The sequence below is a fragment of the Lactuca virosa genome, chromosome 4, assembly GCF_052849685.1.
Source record: "Lactuca virosa cultivar CGN04683 chromosome 4, Lactuca_virosa_CGN04683_v6, whole genome shotgun sequence".
NCBI classification, from domain to species: domain Eukaryota; kingdom Viridiplantae; phylum Streptophyta; class Magnoliopsida; order Asterales; family Asteraceae; genus Lactuca; species Lactuca virosa.
This window is the reverse complement of record NC_136429.1, coordinates 61,242,252-61,265,602: the sequence shown is the minus strand read 5'-3', so window position 1 is coordinate 61,265,602 and position 23,351 is coordinate 61,242,252. Positions and strand designations below refer to the sequence as shown.

The 23,351-nt window shown below is 35.1% G+C and overlaps 2 protein-coding genes across 3 annotated transcripts; one reads left to right on the top strand and one right to left on the bottom strand.

Moving 5' to 3' along the window:
* Positions 1 to 7,411: 7,411 nt before the first annotated feature.
* Positions 7,412 to 13,146, bottom strand: LOC145104766 (uncharacterized). 2 transcript variants are annotated; one of them, XM_079041953.1, is made up of 9 exons: positions 12,206 to 13,146; positions 11,945 to 12,133; positions 11,581 to 11,856; positions 11,391 to 11,493; positions 11,101 to 11,286; positions 10,481 to 10,969; positions 8,805 to 10,345; positions 8,168 to 8,718; positions 7,412 to 7,934 (listed from the first exon to the last, which is right to left on the bottom strand). In XM_079041953.1, exons 1-9 carry the CDS (start codon positions 12,425 to 12,427, stop codon positions 7,925 to 7,927), a joined length of 3,567 nt encoding a protein of 1,188 aa, XP_078898079.1. In that variant the 5' UTR covers positions 12,428 to 13,146; the 3' UTR covers positions 7,412 to 7,924. The 2 variants fall into 2 exon arrangements, with proteins under 2 accessions (XP_078898079.1, XP_078898077.1); XM_079041951.1 differs by having other exon boundaries at positions 8,805 to 10,969.
* Positions 13,147 to 16,469: 3,323 nt separating this feature from the next.
* LOC145104530 (uncharacterized) lies at positions 16,470 to 18,471 on the top strand. Its single transcript, XM_079041758.1, has 5 exons — positions 16,470 to 16,473; positions 17,343 to 17,432; positions 17,548 to 17,729; positions 17,917 to 18,074; positions 18,165 to 18,471. The coding sequence occupies exons 1-5, from the start codon at positions 16,470 to 16,472 to the stop codon at positions 18,469 to 18,471; spliced, it is 741 nt and encodes a 246-aa protein (XP_078897884.1).
* Positions 18,472 to 23,351: the final 4,880 nt, after the last annotated feature.

The following is a 23,351-nucleotide window of genomic DNA, read 5'->3' as shown; positions in this document are numbered from 1 at the left end:
GTATTTTATATCTACAAAAATGTTGGGGTAAAACATGGGTAGATGTAATAAGACAATGTGTGATAAAATGATGAGAGGCCTCGATGTTGTTGTTATTGATTCTGTCATCTAGCGGAGTATGGATGACGACCACGGACTTTTCTAGACAGTCCAGTGGAACGCTAGCAGGCTCGCAACCTGTAGGTGTTTGTGAACGATGTGTTCACCGGTGTACTCCATCCCCCTCATGGTTGCCTTTAGGACATTTATTGCTGAGGATACCCCTTGGCAGTAGTGTCCATCCCGATATTGATCCTTAGTCTAGGTCCCTTATGATAGGTGTTTTAGGGACGTAATGTGAGGATAACGGGAACGGGTAATCGGGTTATTGTTGATTGATGAAATTAATAAACTTATTTATTGTGGGTTGAAAACCCTATGTGCTCACCAGGCTCCCAAGCCTGACCCACTCAGTTTCTTGTATTACAGGTAGTGGCGCACGAGCATAGATATGATGTTTGGGATGAGAGATTATGAATAAATGTAGTAAGGCTTATATTGTACTGTTTATGCTTTTGATCTGTATTGAACATGACATCCCGAGGTTTTTAATGAAATACATTTCTACGGAAATGCTTTGATAAATCTTTATCATATTTTATTTTGGGAACAAATTCCGCAACACTTTTATTTAAAATGTTACTCTCATTTTTAAACAAAGCATAAACAAAATCGGTCTTTTCTGGCCGTGAAAATGGGGATGTCACATTTTAACTGTTTTAAATGTTTTAAGGGGGGAATACAAGTTGAACACAATGTTAATTGTGTAATTGTTTGTTACAAACATTTTCAAAAGGATTACTTATGTCATTTATAAGTTATCAAAACATCTCAAAGACTCTTTTCAAGTTATGTTACTGTGTAGTTTAACAAAACTCCGTTTTTAAAGTACCAGCATAACTTAGTAGTAAAATGAGTCTTTTCAATAACAGTTTAAGTACATTACTAGTAAACTATAATAGGTATAGTTTAGAGATTCAGTTCATACTAGATACAATACACGATAATATAAAGGGAACACACAATAAAGAGAAACAAGGAGGAACATACTATTACAAGTACAGAGAGGAACATATTATAACAAGTACAGAGGGGAACATACTATACTAAGTACCGGGAAAAACACGTTAATATCTTTCCCGCTTTGCATTGACACTGGTACGATTTCACGTACTAGGACTAGCTGGCACGAGGTGATAAACTCAATAATATATCTTTCCGGCTTTGCATTGACACTGGTACGATTTCACGTACTAGGACTAGCAGGCACGAGGTGATAAACTCAATAATATATCTTTCCGGTTTGTGTTAACTTTAGTACGATTACACATATCTGGGTTAGCAAACACGAGGTGATAAAATGTAATAAAATATCTTCCCAGTTACATATGAGTTCATATTTAAACCTTTAATTAACCGACTAAGGATTAAAGGCAAAAGAGACTCCCCGAGGTGTATTGTACATTTAATACTACCTGGAGTCTGTATTTTATTACTTTATAGCCAGCAGTGTCACTGCTGAGGTAAAACATTATTTTCCCAATTACATTTACTTTGTGATCTTCTCACATATTCATAAATGTATAAACTATATTTTGTTAATGATAGTCTCACTCAGGAAAATACACACTCATACAAGAAACAAACATACATAACATTTGATGCCTTGGTAGTAGACTACGTTTAGTAGAAAGGACCATAATGCTAACCTTATGATTCCTTAATGTATACATCAAAGGATACATATATATCAATAGAATCCGACAGGTAATAGGATGTGTGCTCTCCGTTTCATTTCCTGTTCCTTGTTTGGTTGTGGGCTTGGAACAGATTCACCCAGTCTATTATCTATTTGATTCTAGATATATAGGTTCAGTATACATTAAGTCATCATAGGGGTACCAGGTATGGGTCAAGTCATAGGACACAAAGTCAATGCACATTTTTCTAGTACAGAACATGCTTTCCAAATCAGTACTTTGGTATACAAAACTAGAAACTTACCAGTTAAGGGTTTAATCCATTTTATTAAACCAGTATAAACTTAAAGGACCTTAGGTGATTAACTCTATAATACTTTAGTTTATACACCATGGTTATATATCATTAATACCCAATAGATTGTTGGATGTGTGCTTTCCACCTTACTTTCTGTTCCTTGTTTGGTTGTGGGCTTAGGGCAGATTCACCCAATTAACTATCTAATCGATATTAGATTATATATAGCCAGTATAAACTAAGTGATTATAGAAGTAATCACTGTGGTCACCCTTTTATTATAAGAAATAAGGGTTTTCTTAAAGAATCTTTTCATTCAAATACAAAGGAACTATTACAGTTAACTCCATGAGTACCAAGGGAATACACCAGGGTTATATACAATAAGGATCTAACAACCAATGGGATGTGTGTCATCTGCCTCATTCCCTGTTCCTTGTTTGGTTATGGGCTTAGGGCAGATACACACAATCGATTGTTTGTTTACTCCGAGTTTTATGTAACTTGTATCCATTTAGTACACCTAGAAAGGATTGTAGAGTCATTTTTACTTATCTTTCATCAAGGCAGAAAATATAGGATTTCCTGGAGGAACAGACGAACTTTTCTAAACAAAACTTACAACTTACTACATCTTACTAAGCTTTTTACAACTACTTACATCACCAAAATCTTATGAACTCACCAGCTTAATTGCTGATCAACTCTTTCAAATAACTTGTATTCTCAAGAACCTAGTAGACAGGTACTCGCTCTGGGAATTCAGAAGATGGAGCAGTATAGCTTCAAGTCTTGTTTATTATTTGCTTATGTATTCTATGTTTTGTGAACACACACATTGTAAACACTATCTTTCTAATGAAATGGTTGTTCATTACTTTGCTTACTATGATGCATGTCTTGTGATACTAAACATGACGTCCTCCACCCCAGAACGTTTCCGCCGTTCCGATTTTGGGGTGTGACATCCATCTTATAATTGTTAAAGTCACTGACCAGAAACTTCTTGCTAGAATCATCATCGGTGATATACTTCAACTCAAGGGTGTCCCACAACTCCTTGGCACACAAGGCTTCATTATGGATATCAAATAAAGCATCAGACATACCGTTTAGAATGTGACCTTTGCAGATGTAGTCATCATTGTCCCACTTCTGTCTCCTTATTATCTCTTCAATAGTCTCAACAGCGCCTTCCTCTGGCTCCGCTGGTCTTGGAGTAGTCTGCACATATGCTGCTTTCAGAGTAGTCAGCATGAAGTGCATCTTCTTCTTCCAGCGCCTGAAGTCGACACTTTCGAACTTCTCCAGCTTTGCAAACTTAGTGGTCATCTCGCGGATTGAGTCACCCATCTCTAGGAACAGTAAATACCAGTTCGATTATAGAGAAATTTAAGGTTTGTGGTGGAGATCTGGATGCCAGCTTTGATCATGATATCACTTTCCGAACTGATATTTCTACCCTATGTCTGGGTTACAAGAAATTCAGTCTAGGATAATCCAAGTGGACACTTACGATTCTAGGCACAGAAATCGTAAGCCAATAAGCTCGAGGATTCTGTGAAAGTATGATGAAAAACGAAAGCTTAATATCGTATCTATCTTCTGAAAAGAAGAGTCGTTTATATAATAAACGATATTAGGGTTTCATTAGGGTTGGGCCACTATGGATTCCTTTGGAAGCAAGTCAGGGTAATCTAGGTCAGTGGAACCCCAGCCAGGGGCTCTGCCCCTTGGACCCCGCTAGGGGCGTTGCCCCTTTGGAAACCCCGGACCCACGACTAGTCGTCGAACCGGCTACTAATTTGATCTTATACATGCGTGCACTCCGCACCAACCCGTACACATATTAGAAACAAATTAAGAATCCCCTTAGCTCACATGCTAATTCCAATTACATAAAATGACATGGTGACACTAAAATCACCAACAATATCAACTTCGTTGGGTTAGTTACGTTGGTTGCTTCCAAGTCCAGGTTACATACAAATCAAATTCGTCTATCTTTTCAATGTCCTAGATCAAATATAGTTATGTAGATTCTTGACGATATCGATGTTAGATATTTTCTAGTTTTGTTACTACTATGCCTCCCAACACATTACAATTGTTTGTTGTTAATAATGTTATGGATAGTGGTACTAATTGATTTCCCGAGGAAAATCATTCTGGAAATGGTTCTTCCAGTGTTGGAAGTAACCAAATTTGTAACTTATTACCTATGACAACCAACCATGTTCCTTCTTACAAGGACCCTATACATGGGGGTGATTATAGATCTAAAGTTAAGGTTGTTATTTTATGATGACCTTACTGTTGATTTACAATTCAATATAATTTTTTGTCAAATTCCGAATAAAAAGTCACTTATATTACTTAATGAATAAAAAAGTAACATTTGCATAATATTTGTGTACAATTCAATATAATTTTGTATCTATGATCCAACGTCCTAACGTCGTACAACCCAACGGTTCCATTGCTAGTTGGGGGTGTGACAGCCACTAACTACTGATACTCTAACCAGCATACCACTACTCCTATATCCTGACATACATGGATATATAATGTAACACATAGTATATTGAAGAAAATCACTTGAATCGAAGACCCATGAAAACACAACAACACGCTCACTCCCTGCACTGATCACTCCCGCGAACCGAATAGCACCAAACCAAGGTAGAACCTTAATCAATAACCAAATTCCTTCAAGTTCGACCCAAAGTCAAACTGGTCAAAAAGTCAACGGTAGACCTAGTCAACCCCCACCACGACATGGAGGACCCTTAGCCACGTCGTAGGAACATCAGGACAAAACAGTCGTGAAGCTGAGAACCACCACGTCGTGGCAATCCCATTGCCACGTCGTGGGAACTGACAGATTTCCATGTTCTTCATTAAGTGCTTAATCCTTATAGATCCAAGCTCAATACTTCAGATCTACTTCTTTTCAATGACTTAATGGATAAAGTTTCCAACTTTATCCATTAGGACTCCATTCAAAGGCTAGATCTACAACCCTAAGTCCATTAAGTCATTAATGGGGCCAAAACTTGAGTATGAACACACATGACTCCAATCATAACTCGGTTTTCTCACATTTTCAGAACATAATGACCATAAGAGGCCATCCACAAGCTCTAGAGTTCTTCGACTCCCAAAGCATCCAAATAAAAGGACCAAAATCCTCTAAAACGAGTTCATACTCAAAACAAAAAGAATATTGGCCAAGGTATGAACTTTATACCTCCAACAACTCAGCTTTCTGAAGAGGATGTTGGATCTAATCTTGCTCTTTGTTCCCTTACTTCCTTGTGATTTCCTTCTTCCTAAAGCTCTACTAAAAATCCACTAAATAAGCTTCAAATCATAGAAACAAGCTCTAAAATCTTCATGGAGGATAAGGTTTCGTTTGGAAGGGTTGAAGGCTGAAGAGGATGTCCTAAACCTTGAGTTTAGGGGCTTAAATATGGAAGAAACCCTAAAAGATCATGGGCTTGGGTTGCACTTGATGCCACGTCGTGGCCTTCCTCTTGCTACGTCGTGGCGGCCATCCGAATATATGCATTTGGCATGCCCTGTTGTGGTTCTCCATTCACCACGTCGTGGCACAAGGTTTTTCCCAAAAACCTTACCTTTGACCCCTTTAAGCCCTCAACCGATCTATTCTGTAAAGACGAGTGTCACATCGTTGCTCACCTTGAGATCCATAATCAAAGTTGTTGGTTCTAACAGGTGCATGAATGCTCACCTACTGTTGATTGATTTAGAGAGCATTTAACATGGAGTCTTGATTAGTTTTAACTCCACAAAGGACAATGGACCTTATTTTAAGAAAATAAACCATATTTCTTTATTTGTTATCAGAAGGGTTTACAAGCTACATACTCCAAGAGAGATATCCAATACCTGAAATGCTCTTCATCACGCGTGGCAGAGTGCTAAGATTCACAGCTGATGGTAAAAGGACTAACTTCTTGAACTATACTGACCTTGGGGTTGGTAACTTCTGCAAATAAGAGCTTCTAACATGGGCTTTGGATCCTGCAACTCTAACACTTCATTTCTCAACTAGAATTTTCCAAGCAGTTACAGATGTTGAAAATAACAAAGAAACAAAGCACTACCAGGAGGTCTGTTTTGGTATATTGTGGTGTATCTTTTGTTTCTTGGAAAAGTAAGAAACAAAGCACTGTATCGAGATCATCTATTGAATCTGAGTATTGTGCTTTGGGTTCTATCACTTGTGAAATTTGTGGATTTTGAAGATTTTATGTGATCTTGGTTTTAAAATTTTAACCCTTGTATATGTTTTTTGTGATAATGCTATCAAATTAACTCTTAATCTAGTTTTTCATGAAAAAACCAAAACAATTTGAAGTGGATGTTCATTTTGTTAGAGAGAAAATTGAGAATGGTATCTTGAAAGTTATTAGAATTGATTCATGGAACCAAAATGCAGATATTATGACAAAGTCACTGGTTACTCATCAACATGATTTTTTGTCAAATAGACTTCATCTTATTGATATTTTTTTCTGGAAAATGATTTTTTATGTTAATTTTGAATGGGGGTGTTAAAAATAAAATATTTTATATTTCAAACTTCACATTTATTTCTCTTATTATTATATTTTGCATTTGGGCATTTTGTGTCGATATGTATTTTGTGTAGGGTATATTGTGTAGAAATTATACAGGTTTGTTAAAGGTTCGCGGGGTTGTCGATCTGTGGATCATTCTTGTGACCCGACTATTTAGTCCCTCTGTTTAGTTCATTATTCACATACACATTCAGAAAATTGCTCACTTTAGCTCTCATTTTAGGGTTTCATCTTTCATGTACTAGGGTTTCTAGTTCTTGATTCCTTGTTAGCATCTCAGAGAAGAGTGTTAGTGTAGTGAGTTTTTATATGTAATCGTTGATGTATAACATTCTGATTGGGATAGATAAATATAGGCTAGTAGAGCTTGCAAATGAGTTTAGCTGAAGCATAGGGCATGATAATCCACCTGAAATTCCTAGACTTGTTCTTGATAAAACGGGGCTCAAAAATGTTACAGGATTGCGATCAAAGTGAAATTTTGATTGAAAATTTGGCAATTTAATTGAAACAATCTTTTGAATCGAGTTAGTTAATGAAAACTTTCAAGTTACTGATTCTAGAGAGTGATATAAGCTTTATTAGAAGTTTTGATTGTGTGTTTTATTTTTATAAACTTTGTAATCCACGGTCTAATTTTGAAATCCCTCTTGCATATCGACTTTTGCTAAAAACTACATTTTATGGCATATCTTCTAATAAACTCTACAGATTGTAACAAAAGTTGAAAGTTTATTATATACACTAAACGTCCAACAAAACAAGTATTCAAGAGTAAGCTACAACTTCTTCATTTGATTCTTCTATTATAAATGATACACTGAACATTGTCACAAGAGGGTGAAAAAAAGTTAGTACATACTTGTGTCTTTGTGGTACTACAAATGCTAACCAATATCATCATCATCATCAGTCAAAACCCCAGCAACACAACGTATACCAGGGTCATGGATAAGCCTAAAAATATTCTACATCTCAAGAAAAGAGTTTTATACTGATATAAAAGTACATATCATCATCAGCCCCTACAAGGCGATGATACAAAATAAAAAAGTAAAGAAAACAAAATGGAAAAATAAAATCTTCCCAACAACATACCCCCAACTTTGGCAGCTTACACACAAGCCCGTTATGGCAATCTACTTTTTTAGAATATTTGAAACTGTTTGTTACCTTTGACCATGAAGACCTTTTGTGTGTATTTTGTTCTTGTAAAGCTCCAGATGGAATCTTGATGATCACCTTTGGCAAATGGCAAGTGATGTGGCAGATGAACAGAATCAAATCCTCCTGTTGTCAACAATACAAAACCTTCATATTCTAGTTTCCTTAAAGAACTGAAGCTATTAATTTCCTTCCATTTTGCAAAGGGCATTTTAGACAGTTGACACATAATCAAAGTATTTTCCTTATACTCTCAAAGTTCATTATAAATGATAATGGGAAAAATACTACTTCATGACCTAAATGAGACTCTACTGAAAAAAAAAAATCAAGATTAACTTTATAGCAAAATAAGTTACCTTTGATGATGTGGCGATGAAGGCCGATCTGGTGAAGGCCGTTGTTGTTGTTGTAGAGAAGCCCCATATAACCGATTTTCCTCAAATGCCCCTCTTCTTTCACGACCTCCCTCATTTATCTGTGCCTGTGATTGCTGCTCATTCACACCAGAAAACCCAACAGGACCTATCGACCCAAATTCAAGCTGTTCATTATGTGAACCATAACCCGTATTATTATTGTCATACGAATACACCATCACCATTGAAGGAACACTTGACCCATTGGCAGATGGGTTTTGATACATCCCAATCCCATGACTTGAACTCCCATGCAAAGGACCATTTTGTGTCTGATATGTAGCAAATGTATCATGTCTATACGATGAATTCACCGATCTTTCTGCCCTAAACGAGTTTGATTTATCCATTTGGTTACGACTATGATTCCGGTTTGAGCCTCTTGATTTTGAATTCCCATTCCAGCTACCTTCATTATGATTCTCACTTCTATCATGGTTGTAGTTCCCCCTTCTTGACCCTGAACTATGTCTCTCCCTTACAGACACCTTCTGTAAAAAAAAAATTTACAAACTTCTCAGAAAACAAGCAACATAAGGAGTAAAAAAAGAAGGGTAAAAAGGTAAAATTGTCTTACGGGATTTGGAAGATAAGTCCCGGTCCCGCTACGGTATCTTGGAAGATCTTCACGTTGTTGGTAAACATTTGGCGGTCTGGAAACGGATTGAACCGGTGGTGGTGCTGCAACCGGGACAATGCGGGGACCGTAGTTCATGAGCTGAGTCACTATATTCATATTTGGTAACGGTCTTCCCGGGCCATCCCATGGGACCCGCCCCTGTAAGTAAACCGGTGGGACCATGACAGGTGAAGGGTATACCGTGGGCCCGTGCTGACGTGGACTTTGACAATACCGACCGAATTGTAGATTCTGCCAATGGCTGGCAAAGTCACTGTTGAGGATATCAGATGGTGTTTCACCAGGAGCTGCTCCTCTCAAACCATCTGGATTGAATTCCTCTGATTGGTTGTTGATGATGTCACCATTCTCAATGCTGACATCATCGCTGAAATGACTGGTTGATGGATCAGATGGGCTGGGTTGTGATGGGACATTGTAGAATGGAAGCATTGTCAGGAAGGGAACGGGTGGGCCCGTGGGGTAAAATGTCAAGGGCATTGCTCCGGAATTATCCATCATTCTTTGTCTGTTATGGCCTAGAATCATTGGAGCTATAGGGACAATCGAGTCATTTCCACTTGTTTGAGCCAGTTCATATCTTGGAGCATGCATCGAAGAAGACACAGACTGAGGTCTATCTGTTGCCTCAGAGTCCATGTCATCGTCTTCGGACTGGTGTGCTGATGCTGACGTGGACTCAAACATGGTCTTCCCTTTTACATATCCGCTCGATGACTCAGCAGAGACAATTACCTTTTTCCCACGTTTTTCCTTTTTGGAGACTGTTGAACTCTCGTCCCATGAACTTTCTGATGATGTTTTACTTTTTAAGGAATTACTGTGAGCAGCTGATGAGAATCTTGAACTTGTAGTTCTTTCATCATCATTTTCTACTCTATTCTCTAAATGATCCGAATGTGAATGTGAATGTGAATGATCATTGTTGTCCCTCATGGGCCCACGTTTTTCTTTGTTATACTTCTGTTGGCTTTTCGTTAATCCACCGGATCCACCCACACGCCGAGGCGGAGGAACATAACTTAACCCTGATGAGGTTGACTGTCGCTTATCATCTATTGGAACAATTTCAGAATTCCCATCTTGTCCCTGCCAGGAATCATGTTCATGATCAATAGAGTTGATTTCCAGAGAGTTAAAATTATCATTCACGGGTTCCATTGGATCTTCGGAATTCGTCATTCCGATTCCAGAAAAGAAATGGTTTAGTTGAGGTGAAACGAGGCCATGGGGATACTGCATTCCTGCATATGCAGGATCAATCATGGGAAAGTTTGTGAAATTCCTTTGTGCGTATCCCATTCCTGCTAGAAAAGATGGGGAGAATGGAAATGGTAATTGACTCATTGGCATATGAACTTGACCATTGAATCCATGAAGCCCAGAAGATGCCATCATGTTCACAAGATCTTGTTCTTCTTGATGCATTTGTTCACTCATGGAAGGTAAGCCTAAGCCAGAATCATGTTGATACAAACCTGAACCATTATTAGAATCAACAGAAACATCAATGTTTTTCCTCCTGTTACGATAGCTACTATTTGATATTGATACCCCCTGTGTGTCGGGGGCAGTTTGGGGATTTGCACTTTCAGATGCTCTGTTAACCCTACCTTGAGAAGAAACATCATTGTATGTATCTGTTAATTCAGGACTGGATCTTGTTCTAGCAAAAGGAGACCTTTGAATGTCATTGACCAGTTGACCAGATATCAAATTCTTCTGTCCTCTGTTTAAGTTTCCATGACCCTTTTGGGCACGAGGAGCTGCAGTAACATCAGGGGTAGTTTGGGGTTTTCCGGTTTCTGACTGACGAGATGAATTGCGGGAACGGGTGTCTTCAAACTCACTCTCACGGCCAACAGAGTTTTTGAATTTTTTTCCAGTTGAATTGATCTTTAAAATATCAGTGAGAGGTTGACTTTCAGATACTGAAGTCAAACAACCAGGTGCATCAGGACGAATGCCACTGCCATGTCGTTCCCACGTATTGGTAAAAAACTGATTTACCTCAGCAACTAGATTTTCTTGAGGGCAATCTAGTAATCTTGCCAGCCTTTTAGCCCCAAAAGCAAAGGCACTGCGTATTCTGAAAAAATTACCTGAAAGCAAGAGATTACATATATCATACAACATGACAAGAACTTCAAGTTGTTTTCTTCTTCATATAATTCACTAAGAAGCATTGTGTATACTTATAAATGTTAAGATGATAAAATAAAAAAATAAATACCTTTACTGACACTGCGTCCAAGATTATTGCTAACACGCAATGGATCAATAACATTAAAATGTTTGGAAACAAAAGTTTGGCCTTGGTTGTCCTGACCACCTGGAAAAACAGCATACACAGAGCTACAAGCATCAAGAAATACTTTGTTCAACAGCAATTCTCCACTGTCCTTACGAGGTGGCTCAGCTACAATTTTATAAGAATACATCCACATCAGCATAAAGTCAAATGTCGACTTCTGTCAATTATATTATCGAGAAGAAACTAGAAACATCATCATACACTATTACCAGTCACATCTGGAAGTGAGCTTATTGGCACAGGACCCCATAAGCTAACACAAAAGTTTTCCCAGTCGAAATTACTAAAGAACTCCAGAAAACGGTAAAGTACCTGAAAATGCAATGAGAGCATTCAATGAACAAAGGTTCCAAATACATATCTGTAAAGGGTATGTTTGTAAATTGTATGTTAAACAACCTCAAGAGGTCCAGCAAAAGAATTGTTGAAAACATGGAATATGTAAAGAACCAAAGTCTCAAGGGCATAAGTTGATATGAGCCCATGATGAGCACCAAGTATGCGGCTCTCATAATAACACCAGGCTTTGATCAGTATAATGCTCCTCTTAAACAAATGGTTCTGGTTTATCAGATTATCAACCTCCTCAAGAAAGCAAAGGGTACACAATCCTCCAAGCTGATTAAAAGATATATCTACCACAATGTTTTCAACAAGGCACTTTATAATCTTCACCTGTAGTTAAACAAACCATAAAGAAATCAGCTTGTAAACAAGTTGAGAAAAAAGATTGATGGCTAGTAAGAAAGTAGTGTTAGCTTACTTCTGCTTGAATGTATTGAACCTCCTTCACATGAAATTCTGCATTTTCATTTTTCTCCTCGATCTCCAACATATCACGAACTTCACTCGCCCATGAGTCCTTCAAGTTTGCACTGTTACTGAAGGCTGTTAAGTCAATATCTCCATCAGGTAGATACGTTTTAAGGGGTACAGACCCAAAAGTAAAAACCTGCAACACAGAAAGTAATCAGATGAAGAATCACAGTAATTAAGAAAGGAAACGAAAATGATGAAGAAGCACCTGGCAGGGGAAGCACTTCATAATAAGTCTTTGTACATAATCAGCGACAGCATTCCTTCGTTCTTCAGATGGCTGATTGGGTTGAATGCAGGAAATAAGCTCTGCAGTTCTTTCCTCAGCTTTCAACCATCGAACTGAATCTAAACTCTCTAGCAACGGACCTGCATTGGTCAATAGCCCATTTGGGCCTCGGGGCTGTGACCATTCCTCATGGTCGCCCATGCAAGATAACTCTATGCTACCCAAAATTCCAGGCGATTCAATCCCCTAAGTCGAAGTTCAAAACTTGTTAATGTCCCCCAAATTTTTCAAAAGGTTTGATTGCAAAACCTAACGTAGTTTTCAAATCACAAAAACATGTAACTGCATATGCACATATAAGCACTAAAAGTGTATGAGCAACCCTAAAGAGATGATACACTGAAGGTGGGAACTTTGATTTGAAATGAATGGCAGAAATTTTTTGTCAAAAGCAACAAGGATTCGTCTCTCCACACAAACCCTAAAAAGGGACCCCTACGAAGAGAAACTAGTCGAGAAGCTCAAATGATACATAGAAAATCCGATCATAAAGATCGGTAAGAGGATTGTCAACAAAACCCTAACACGAAAAAAGGGTTATATTCGATGCCAATCAATCTGGAAATCAACGAGAAATTTCAAACAAATATATAGGATAAAATTTACGATGTCGCTTGGAATTATCAGTAAGAATCATCAGTAAGAATCATTAATCGAAGAAATAGATAGAGTGTGTGTGTTTGGTGAGAGCGCCAATTTTGAGGGTTTTCTGTGTGTTGGTAAAATCGGATATAGAGAGAGAAAGAGAGATTAACGTTGCGAATTTCTGGGGGTTTTTTATCTGCAAAATTGAAGTAAAGGGTTTTAAACTGCAATTGGAAATTTGGGCAAATGATGAAAATAGATGATCGCAATCTGGAAGAAAATGGAAACTTTTGCAATTATACAAAAAAGAAAAAATATAGTATTTAAAAATTTTACAATATAATTGAAAATCAAGAAATTGTACAATATGATTTAGCACAATTATGGCTGAAAAACATGACGATCTGGGAATTGTTATGATAGAACCCTAATTTGTGCATCCTATTGGGCCCAAGAACCCATAACTCGGAGCCCAGACTATGTGAATATAATACTGAATGAGAATAAAGAGGCATTAAGAATTTTACTTTTTTACTTTCGTAGATGTGTATATCTTCGTTTCGAAACGATAAAAATTAAAAATGAAACATATACAATCATTAGGCGTGAAAACCGTGTATTACACGGATTAATTAAAAAACAGTTGAATATGAAGATCTAAACATTAAATATTTTTTAAATTAATATTTTTATATAAATACAAATGAAATGATGCATATTAAATAAGTAATTAAATTTATATTGTAAAAATATCAACATATTTAGCGGTCACAATGAGAAGTCTGGGAATAGCCTTTGAACTTTGAAGTTTAAAGTTCCATTAGTAACAACAATTTGGCTAAAGGAACAACAAAGATCAATATTTTTTCATTTTCTTGCGTAATATTCATGCTACCTCAACAAAAAAACATCTTCAACCACATGGGTGATCATAATAAAAATAGAAAACTATGAGTAAAGTTACAATGTTGTAATAAAAATAAATTTAAATACGATGCTAAACTATTTGAATTTTGTAAAGTATAATGTGTCGATAAGAAAATTAGCTATAATACTATAATTGAATATTTCGACAATGTGGTTTATTTGAATTTATTTGGATTACATCTAAAAGTTACTAAAAATGAATTTAACTCATTTCAGTAAATATTATATGTACGTTTTCTAATTTTGTTGCAGCTAACTATTTTGATTAATTTAATAACCGTAGAGTAATCAACAAAAGAATAAGAAAGAAATTATTAAAAATACAAACATATTATTAAATAATATAAGTTATTTTTTAACATTTACATACAAAACTTTTAATAAGAGTTAGAATTGAAAAAATCTTAGAATTTTTATTAACATAGTAGTTTCATTTGGTTTGTATCTATATAAAAGCATCATTCGGTTCCATTACTACTAAGTTTTCAAAATTCATTTACGAAGTAATTTATGAGTCATCACGTCAAGAAATTTTAATGAATTTATTCTTAAAAAATGAAAAAAAAAATAAAGTCTAAATCAATTTAATTTAGACTATATAAAATGGTAGCTTTACTTTTACATCTATGTATTGCTTTTATTTCTGTTTAAGTGGGCCAAATTATGAAAAAAAAAACCCAATAAAAATAAACAAATTGGACAAAAAGGTCAAAATGGTCAACTTTGACTAAAAAAACTCAAAAAAAAAATCAAACTTTTTATTTAAAAAGTTTCATATTAGTATTTTTTTTAGCTTAAGTACACCAAAATTATGAATCTTAATTTTTTTTTGTAAGAATGACGAAATGACCAAAAAGGTCAAAATGGTCATTTTAACTAAAAAAGAAAAATAACACGCTAAAGTTAGAAAATTCTATTTCTTAGCAATTAATATAGTAAGGAGTAATTAAATATTTGACATAAAACCCCATAAAAGGAAATTAAAAGTCACTGATAGTAATATGTGAGACTTGAGAAGCCCATCCCGGTCAAACCACATCTTAATCACTTTGTCAAGAATATCTTCATCAGTCTGCACCAAAAAGGGTATAAAAATACAAATAATACCAAATTTCACATATAAAGATTCACCTAAGCACCTATGGTAAAATAATTTACTTTAATAAAGTTAATGACAACTTACACAAAATATTTTCCATTATGAAAAAAGAAACAAATCCAAATCAAGAAATAAAATAGACTGACAAAAACTATTAGCATATTAAAAATATTCCCTTTACCTAAAAACATTACATCCTGGTTGATCTATGAGGCCAAAACCATTAGAAACTACAAATAGGGAATGCAACATTGGCTTTATGTTCACTTTCTTCAATTTGATATTTGGACTAAAGCTTATTGCTGAAAGTACCTTTTTGTTTAGAAGTGATGTCAACTAACAAATAACCCTTTATTTTAGAACTCTTAAAAATAAGGGCTGAAAATACCTTTGAGGCTAAAAATTCCTTTTGAGACTTAAAATACAACCCAATCTTTCATTACATTTGGTTCAATTGATATCTACCAAAGATGAGTTTAAGTTATCACCTATCACACAAACAGTCAACAGGTTAATATTAGCATAATCACTTTTCTTACCATATAACATTATACTTCCATTTTACTATAACATAAAGAAACTATATGAGAGTGAAAACCAATAGTTTACTCAAAAATAGACCAAATGGTAAAGTCAAATCTGAACATGCTGACATAGATACAAAGAAAAAGCAAAATAGAGTTCACAGAGGCACGAAGTATTATGTTGATAACTTGATTGGATGAGTTTTGTAGAAACACAAATTAGTTGAAATAAAAGTATATTATAATCGATAAAACTGACTTGGTGACCAAAGCAATTTAGTGAAATCAAAATGCAGAGTGTATATGAATCTTCGGAATACAATTAGTAAAATCAATTTCATCTCAGGTTAATTCGGACCCTAGAAATATATTCTTCATCCCTTCATCTTAAAACACTAAAATTTAAACAAATCAAAGTCATGTGAAACTGATGAAGATTGGGGCACAAATAGTCATTTTTCATACAAACAAACGATGGACATTTTTTGTGATTTAGCATAAAACTGGTGAGAGGGCAACACAAGCCCAAGGGTCTGTAGGTCTCTGTTACTAAACAAATGACATGAAAAAAATTACATGGTGAACATAACTACTTGAGTTAATTCTTTTTTTCACCCCATATAAGTGACATTAACACACACAAAACTCACACAAACACACACGCACATGGAAAGTAACACAAAAACATAGACAATAACGTATTGATAAGAACAAATATCTCATGGAAATTTTATCAAACACATAGAGTGCAACATCAAATGCAAGGTTAAGAAGGCATTCAAAGATCGTAGTTAAAACACACTCGTATCAACAGAACATTAATCGAATTTATAGAGTTATTTCAATATGGAATTCATTTTGTTCCACAAAAATTGGGATCTTACGTATCAACAGAGATTAACGACTGGAAAATAGATGATAATAGAGCCTATATATGGAAATTCTATCAATTTACTTCATTAAAAATTCAAATAGAGGAGACAATTTGATGATTTACCAGAGATGATCCGTTTACTAAATTGAAGAAAAAAAATGTTGTGAGAGTAAAATGGGTATGTTAAATGAGATGTGAATTTGGAATGCAACAATGGTGTGAGGAAAATAAGGCAACTGATTTGAGATAACACGTTAACAGAGAGAGATTTTATAAATTGGAAAGTTTGAAATGGAATTCAAATTAATAACTCTTGCAATCCAATCCCTAATTTGTTTCCTAATTTTTAGGAACAAATTAAGGATGAAGGATACAAGTCAAACGAAGCAGGGCAATTTCGGAAATGCAGTTAGATGATATAGGAGCGGGAAAAATCAATTGGGGGAGGTTAAGAGAATGTCACGTGGCATAAAAAATACTTATTTATTAGATTAGGGGATAACATAACATCATAACTTGAATTTGAAAAATGAAATATTTAACCAACTAAAAATATGTTCTATGTATATATTTAATTATAATATCTTTGATACTTACTTTTAACACTCGGCATATTGATTAGAGAATCGTTATATGTTACCGATCTTCGAAAAACTATCTATAAAACGATTTTTCTCTCAAACATGTTGGATGTCAGATGCTATTATTGACCTCTAGAGACCAGTGACGCACCTTGAAGGCTAAGAAGTGCATAGTTAGATTACTAGCTTGATTTTTGAGAGATCTAAGGCAACATTACTCTTTTTACTTGTTTTACTTTGTTTTGATCAATGACTATCAAAGTGAATCTTGTTTTTACATGTTTGTTTGCTGAAGTTATAGGCTAAACATCCTAACTTTCGTTTAGACTAAATTGTTTGCTTTATTATGAGTTGATTTATGGATTAAATTATGCTCACATATTACAACTAGCATTGGTGGATGCTTCAATGGAAATTATTCTTATATACCAAATTTTTACAAACTTAATTTTTACAATTAATGTAGTTTGTGCTTCCAGTAAGCATCATGATGAGTTACAAAAGGCAAAGGCAACTAAGATTGAACATTTATTGGAACTTGGTGAAATCAAATCAGGTAAATGTTTAAGTTGAGACATTAAGAAAAGTCGGTGATACACGTTGGGGTTCTTATTCTCGTTTCGTTTGCAGTTTGCTTAACATGTTTGATTGTACTCTGGTTGTTCTCCAAGGAATAGTTGATGATGCATCTGCCACTTATTCTCAATGCAAAGATGCTGATGCAACTTACTGTTACTTGAAATTATTTGAGTTTGCGTTTATTCTTCACTTGATGAAAGAAGTAATGGGAAAAGCTAATATACTTTCTCAAGCTCTACAAAAGAAATCTCAATATATTCTTAATGACATGGAGGTAGTTTTAGCAACAAAGGAGTCTAAATGATTTCAAGAACAACGAATGAGATTCTTTACTTGCACATGTAAAGTTTTTTTTGTGAGAAACATCAAGTAGATATGCCGGATATGAAAGCTCCATATACTTCTACTCAATATCGGCCTAAAAAAACGATAATCATGTTACTTTTGAACATTTTTATCAGGTAGATTTGTTTATATCCATATTGGACAAACAGTTACATGAGTTGAATAGTAGCTTTAATGATAAGGTGATGAAGTTGTTAAGTCTTAGTTCTACTTTAGTTTCAAAAGAACACTCTAAAGTGATTAACGTTGATCAGATTTGTCTTCTTGTTAAGAAGTATTATCCTAAAGATTTTACGGAGCAAGAGAGAATTTAATTACGATATCAATTGGAGATTTTTAATATCGATATGACAAAGAATCCCAGGCTAAGTGGTGTATCAACTATTGATGACCTATGCAAGGGTCTTGTGGAAACTCAAAAACATGAGACATATTATTTTCTTGATAGAGTGGTTCGGTTAATCTTGACACTTTTAGTTTCTACCACAACAACAAAGAGAGGATTTTCAGCAATGAAAATATTCAAAAACCGCCTTCTCACTAAGATGTCAGATGACTATCTCGCAAACAACTTGGTGGTTTACATAGAAAGCGAAATTGAAGAAAACATTGATAGAAAGTCAGTAATTGATGAATTTAAAGACCTTAAAGGTCATCGGGCTAAGTTGTAATTCTTCTTCTAGGTATTTTTGGTGTTTAATTGCTGAAAAAAATGGTTTTTTCATGTGTAAAAACGATAATTTTAGGTATTTTTGTTGTTTAATTACTGAAAAGAATTATGTTCTTTTATGTGTAAATTATTTTAAGGTCGTATAATCACTATGCCTACAAAATTAAAACATTAATATATAAGATCTTGATCGTAATAATATTAAATTATTAATCTAACTAGCGAGCGGGTTACTTTTTTAATTGCTTTTATTACCTTTTTTTTGACATTTTTGAACGTAAAAAATGATCATTTTAACAACTAAACAACCAACCACATTGGCAGCAACAAAAATCGGTAAAAGGGTACAAACGTCATTTGCAACCAAAAACCAACATAATTTGATAAAAGTGTTCCCTAAATGAAACATGCAGATATTAAAAAATAGAAAAGCACAAGTACATGATATGCTTGTAATGAAATTTAAGAAGATGTTACTCATTTTATGAAAGTTTATAAATATTGCATTTAACCCTTCTTTATTTACCAAATCCATCTTATTATATAGTAACTCTATACAACCATGCCTATATTCTTGCCTGATTAGGCAACAAAATTAAAATTTTCAAAAGCAATGTTTCTTTCTAATTTGTTAAAACTTCACAAGGCATACATTATGTTGGTCGCAAGGACTTTGAAAGAGACAGTAACAGGTAGATATGTTCTAAACGTGAACTGCGTGGTTATAATTTGTTGTTTTTGTCACTGTTGTCTTTGGATCATATTCAAAAAAATTATTTTCTTTGATATCACGTTTGCCATGTGCCTTGGGATTAGTGTCAACATAACTAAATCTAAGGCCTCTGGTAGATCATCACCAACACCATCAATCTTCAAGTATTCATCTTTCCTATATCCTAACAACAATGAATGATGATAAGGTTTCAACCAAATTGATCAGTAATCTATAATACCTCATAGGTAGTTATGTGCCAGATTACATTTTACCTGATTTGTCATTATAATAAAATTCACACTCACATGCTCTTAACACAAAAGCGATTCGTTTATCCCTTGTCTTTTGATGTGTATAAAAATGCACTGGTTTAAGTGTGACATCCCCAAATTTCTCGGCCATAAAAGACCGATTTCATTTATGTTTTTTAAAATAAAATCAGAGTAATCTTTCAAAAAGGTATTGCGGAATTTGTTCCCAGAAAATACATGATAAATACTTTATCAAAGCATTTCCAAAGAAATGTATTTTATTCATTTAAAACATTTGGGATGTCATCGTCAATACTGAAACATAAGCATAAACAAACCTTACATTCATTTATACTAGTGATATACATCTCTTTTAAATCTCTCAGTGTAAAGTAGCTTCATATCGACACATGTGATACAAATAAGCTTGAGTAGGTCAGGTTGGGAAAACCTGGTGAGTACATAGGGATTTCAATCCCACAATGTTATAACATATATATAATTTAGAATTCACACAATATAGAATTTTCTCTCTCTCTCTCTCTCTCTCTCTCTCTATATATATATATATATATATATATATATATATATATATATATATATATATATATAACCAACTCTTACCCCACCCCGTCAATCCTCTCAACGAGACTATCCATACCCTTGGACCTTAAATTTTAACTCTTACTCCCGGATCTAATCCATATTCTCGAGTCCATGATTGTGCCCATTCCATACTCCCGGATAAGGGACAATTGGTCTATGTCTAAATCCATACTCCCGGACTAATGACAGATTCTATGTCCTGTCCATACTCCCGGACTAAGGACAACTGACTATGTCTTAATCCATACTCCCAGATTAATGACAACTGACTAAGTCTTAATCCATACTCCCTGATTAATGACAACTGACTAAGTCTTAATCCATACTCCCGGATTAATGACAATTAACTAAGTCCAATCCATACTCTCGGATTAGGGACGAATAACTATGTCTAATCCATGCTTCCGGATCAATGACATATTTTAAAGTTCTATTCTCCGTATATATCTCACTCGTACTCATAAATAGATACTACCCCCTAACCATTATAACAAACCTTAGGTTTACTCTTTAACCTAAGTTATCTTAAACAATCAGGTATGTTCTTTAACACTTAATTCAGACATCATCAAATAACTCACACAAAACATATATTTAATACATTCAAACAATACTTGTATTAAAATCATGTTCATGAAAGGGACTATGCACTCACATGATACGACGATGATCGGACAACACTACGGCTATAAAGTAATATTCTTCGATGAAACCGGGATATCGTCAAAAACCGGGCTTCTCGTGGGCAGAGTTTCGACTCGAAAAACTCTTTTTCTCGGAATCTTCAGGGCTTCGGGACTTGCTTCGGGTGTCGGGGATGGTATCGGGACTTCCGGGGGGGGGGGGGGGGGATGGGTTAAAAGTAGGCTAAAAGAGTGTTTAAAGTGAAAGAGAAATGAGAACTGGTAACATAAACCCAGAGGGCTCGATTTCTATTTATAGGCTGAAAAATCGACTCTTACGTCGTGAACCATGTATGTTTACGTCGTGACTTTGATCCTGGTTATCCCCTAGGCTTGTCGTGTGTCTTCTAGGCTCGAAACGCGTCGTTCACTGAGTTCACGTCGTGAACACTGTGTTCACGTCGTGAATGCAGTCAAATTCTCGAAGTTTGTGCTCCGAACTTCAAAATTCCATATCTTTCGCATATGAGCTCCGTTTTTGACGTTCTTTGTATCCACGCGTAGGTGAGATTATGCTCTACGTCTTTCATTTAGACTCCGTCGGCTAATTTTGAATTTATTTTTAATATTATATTATATTTTTAACGGGCCGGGACAGGAAAAAATCTGTTAAAATTTCATAACTTCTTCATCAGATGTCCGTTTTCGTCTGTCTTTTTATCGTTACGCTACTATTAACGAGATCTTCGATTCTCGTTTAGGTTGTGTCGGCTAAAAACCGCTCGATCTATTATTCGAATTTCGGGCTGCATACTGCTAAGTCGAAACTTCGAAAAATCATAACTTCCTCATACGAAGTCAGATTTGGGCGTTCTTTTTATGCACGCTCTCGGTTTAACGTATTCTACAAATTTCGTTTAGATCGCTAAGGCTAAATATCGCTCTATCGTAAAGTCACTATTTACGTAGCGCTGTGTCGTGTCGGTTCTGTCGCGAAACTTCGACGGGTCATAACTTCTTCGTTATAACTCGGATTTCGACATTCTTTATATATCCGGAATCCTTGTCACGACCACTACAACTTAGTTAAGATTATTCATTCTAAATAATCTTCTATCAAAAAATCATTTTTGACGCTTATCGTCTATAAATTGACTAGCCCTGATCTGCGGGCGTTACATTTAGTCCTACTTTTAAGATGTAATTTTAACACAAAGGCAGTGAACCTGTCTTTTAGTGGTATAGTTGAGCAAGTAGAGTATCGAACTCGAGGAACGTAAATTAAACTAATAACTTGAATTAACTAAACAAGTAATAATAGTAAAAAGTTTTCTCTAGTTTTACAAGACTAGAAACTTGAACACACTAACTAACACGCAAATTAAGTAACTAATCAGCTAAAAACAAGTAAGAACTAACCAAATTCAGCAATAAAAGACATTTCTGTTTAGGTTCGATTCGTTTACTCCTATGGTTGATTTATGACAAATGCAATGGATTAATTGTTATTGGTTACCGACTAAGGTGATTAGATTCACATTCGCTATTACCAATCCTTAAGAAACAAATTAACTTAAGCAGTGATCAAGTGTTTAAACTAATGAATTTCCTAGTTTAATTATCTGGATTATAATAAGACTTGTAATTAGTTAATCAAATTAATAATTCAACTAACCTCTTGTTGATGGTTTATCACACAAGCTCACACATTAATTTACCCATTCTCTTGTTAACCCTAGTTTCACATTCACTATTCCTAGGCACATAACAATGTTTTCACATAAATCACATGAGGTAAGCAATTAAGAGATGTTCATGCAGCTTAATTACTTGTCAATTAACTAAAAATAGTTATAATTAATGCATAAGGTTCTTTAACAAGCTTAATTTAATAAAATTCACCAATAAACAATTAATCCTACCATAAATCAATCCATAGTTATAAACTCTTCTACCCTAAACAGAAACTATAAGATTTAGCTCATAATTACAGTAGATAACAATCCAAAAACGAAGTCTAACAATGCAACCATAGTGTAATTCAAGAATAAAGTGAAAAGTAAACTTATGTTGCTTTGAATCTCCTTGGAATTTAAGATTAGGGGTTCTCTCACGATTTCCAGAGCTCCAGATGCCTTCTTGGTCGTCAAGTAATTCTCCCAAAAATTCCAGAGAGCCTCAATTCGGGATTGTGACTTCTATTTATAGTTTTCAGAAAACAGGGTCTACTCGTCGAGTAGGTAACCGACTCGCCGAGTCCCCTCTGTAGAGTCCGTATATGGCAAGGACTTTTGTGTTTTGCTTCGCGAACATTCGTGGGAACTCATCGAGTAGACGTCCAGACTCGCCAAGTCCTTCATGATTTGACTCTTTTTTCTTTAGATCTTCAATTCCTGAGCTTCCGATCGCATCTCCAGCTTCCTTTTGCTTCCGAGCATATCTTTTGGACTGAAAATACAATTTAAACACAATTAAGTACATTTTGTCCATATATTGCAATAATTTAGCCAATTAATAATAAAATTATATACTAAATTTATAGCTAAATATGCACATATCAAAATACCCCACACTTGACTTTTGCTTGCCCCCAAGCAAAACTGAATTTTAACATACTAATACCAAATAAGACATTCCCAATCGAACCCAACCATTATGCCAAGACCGCAACACATGCATTTGTGTC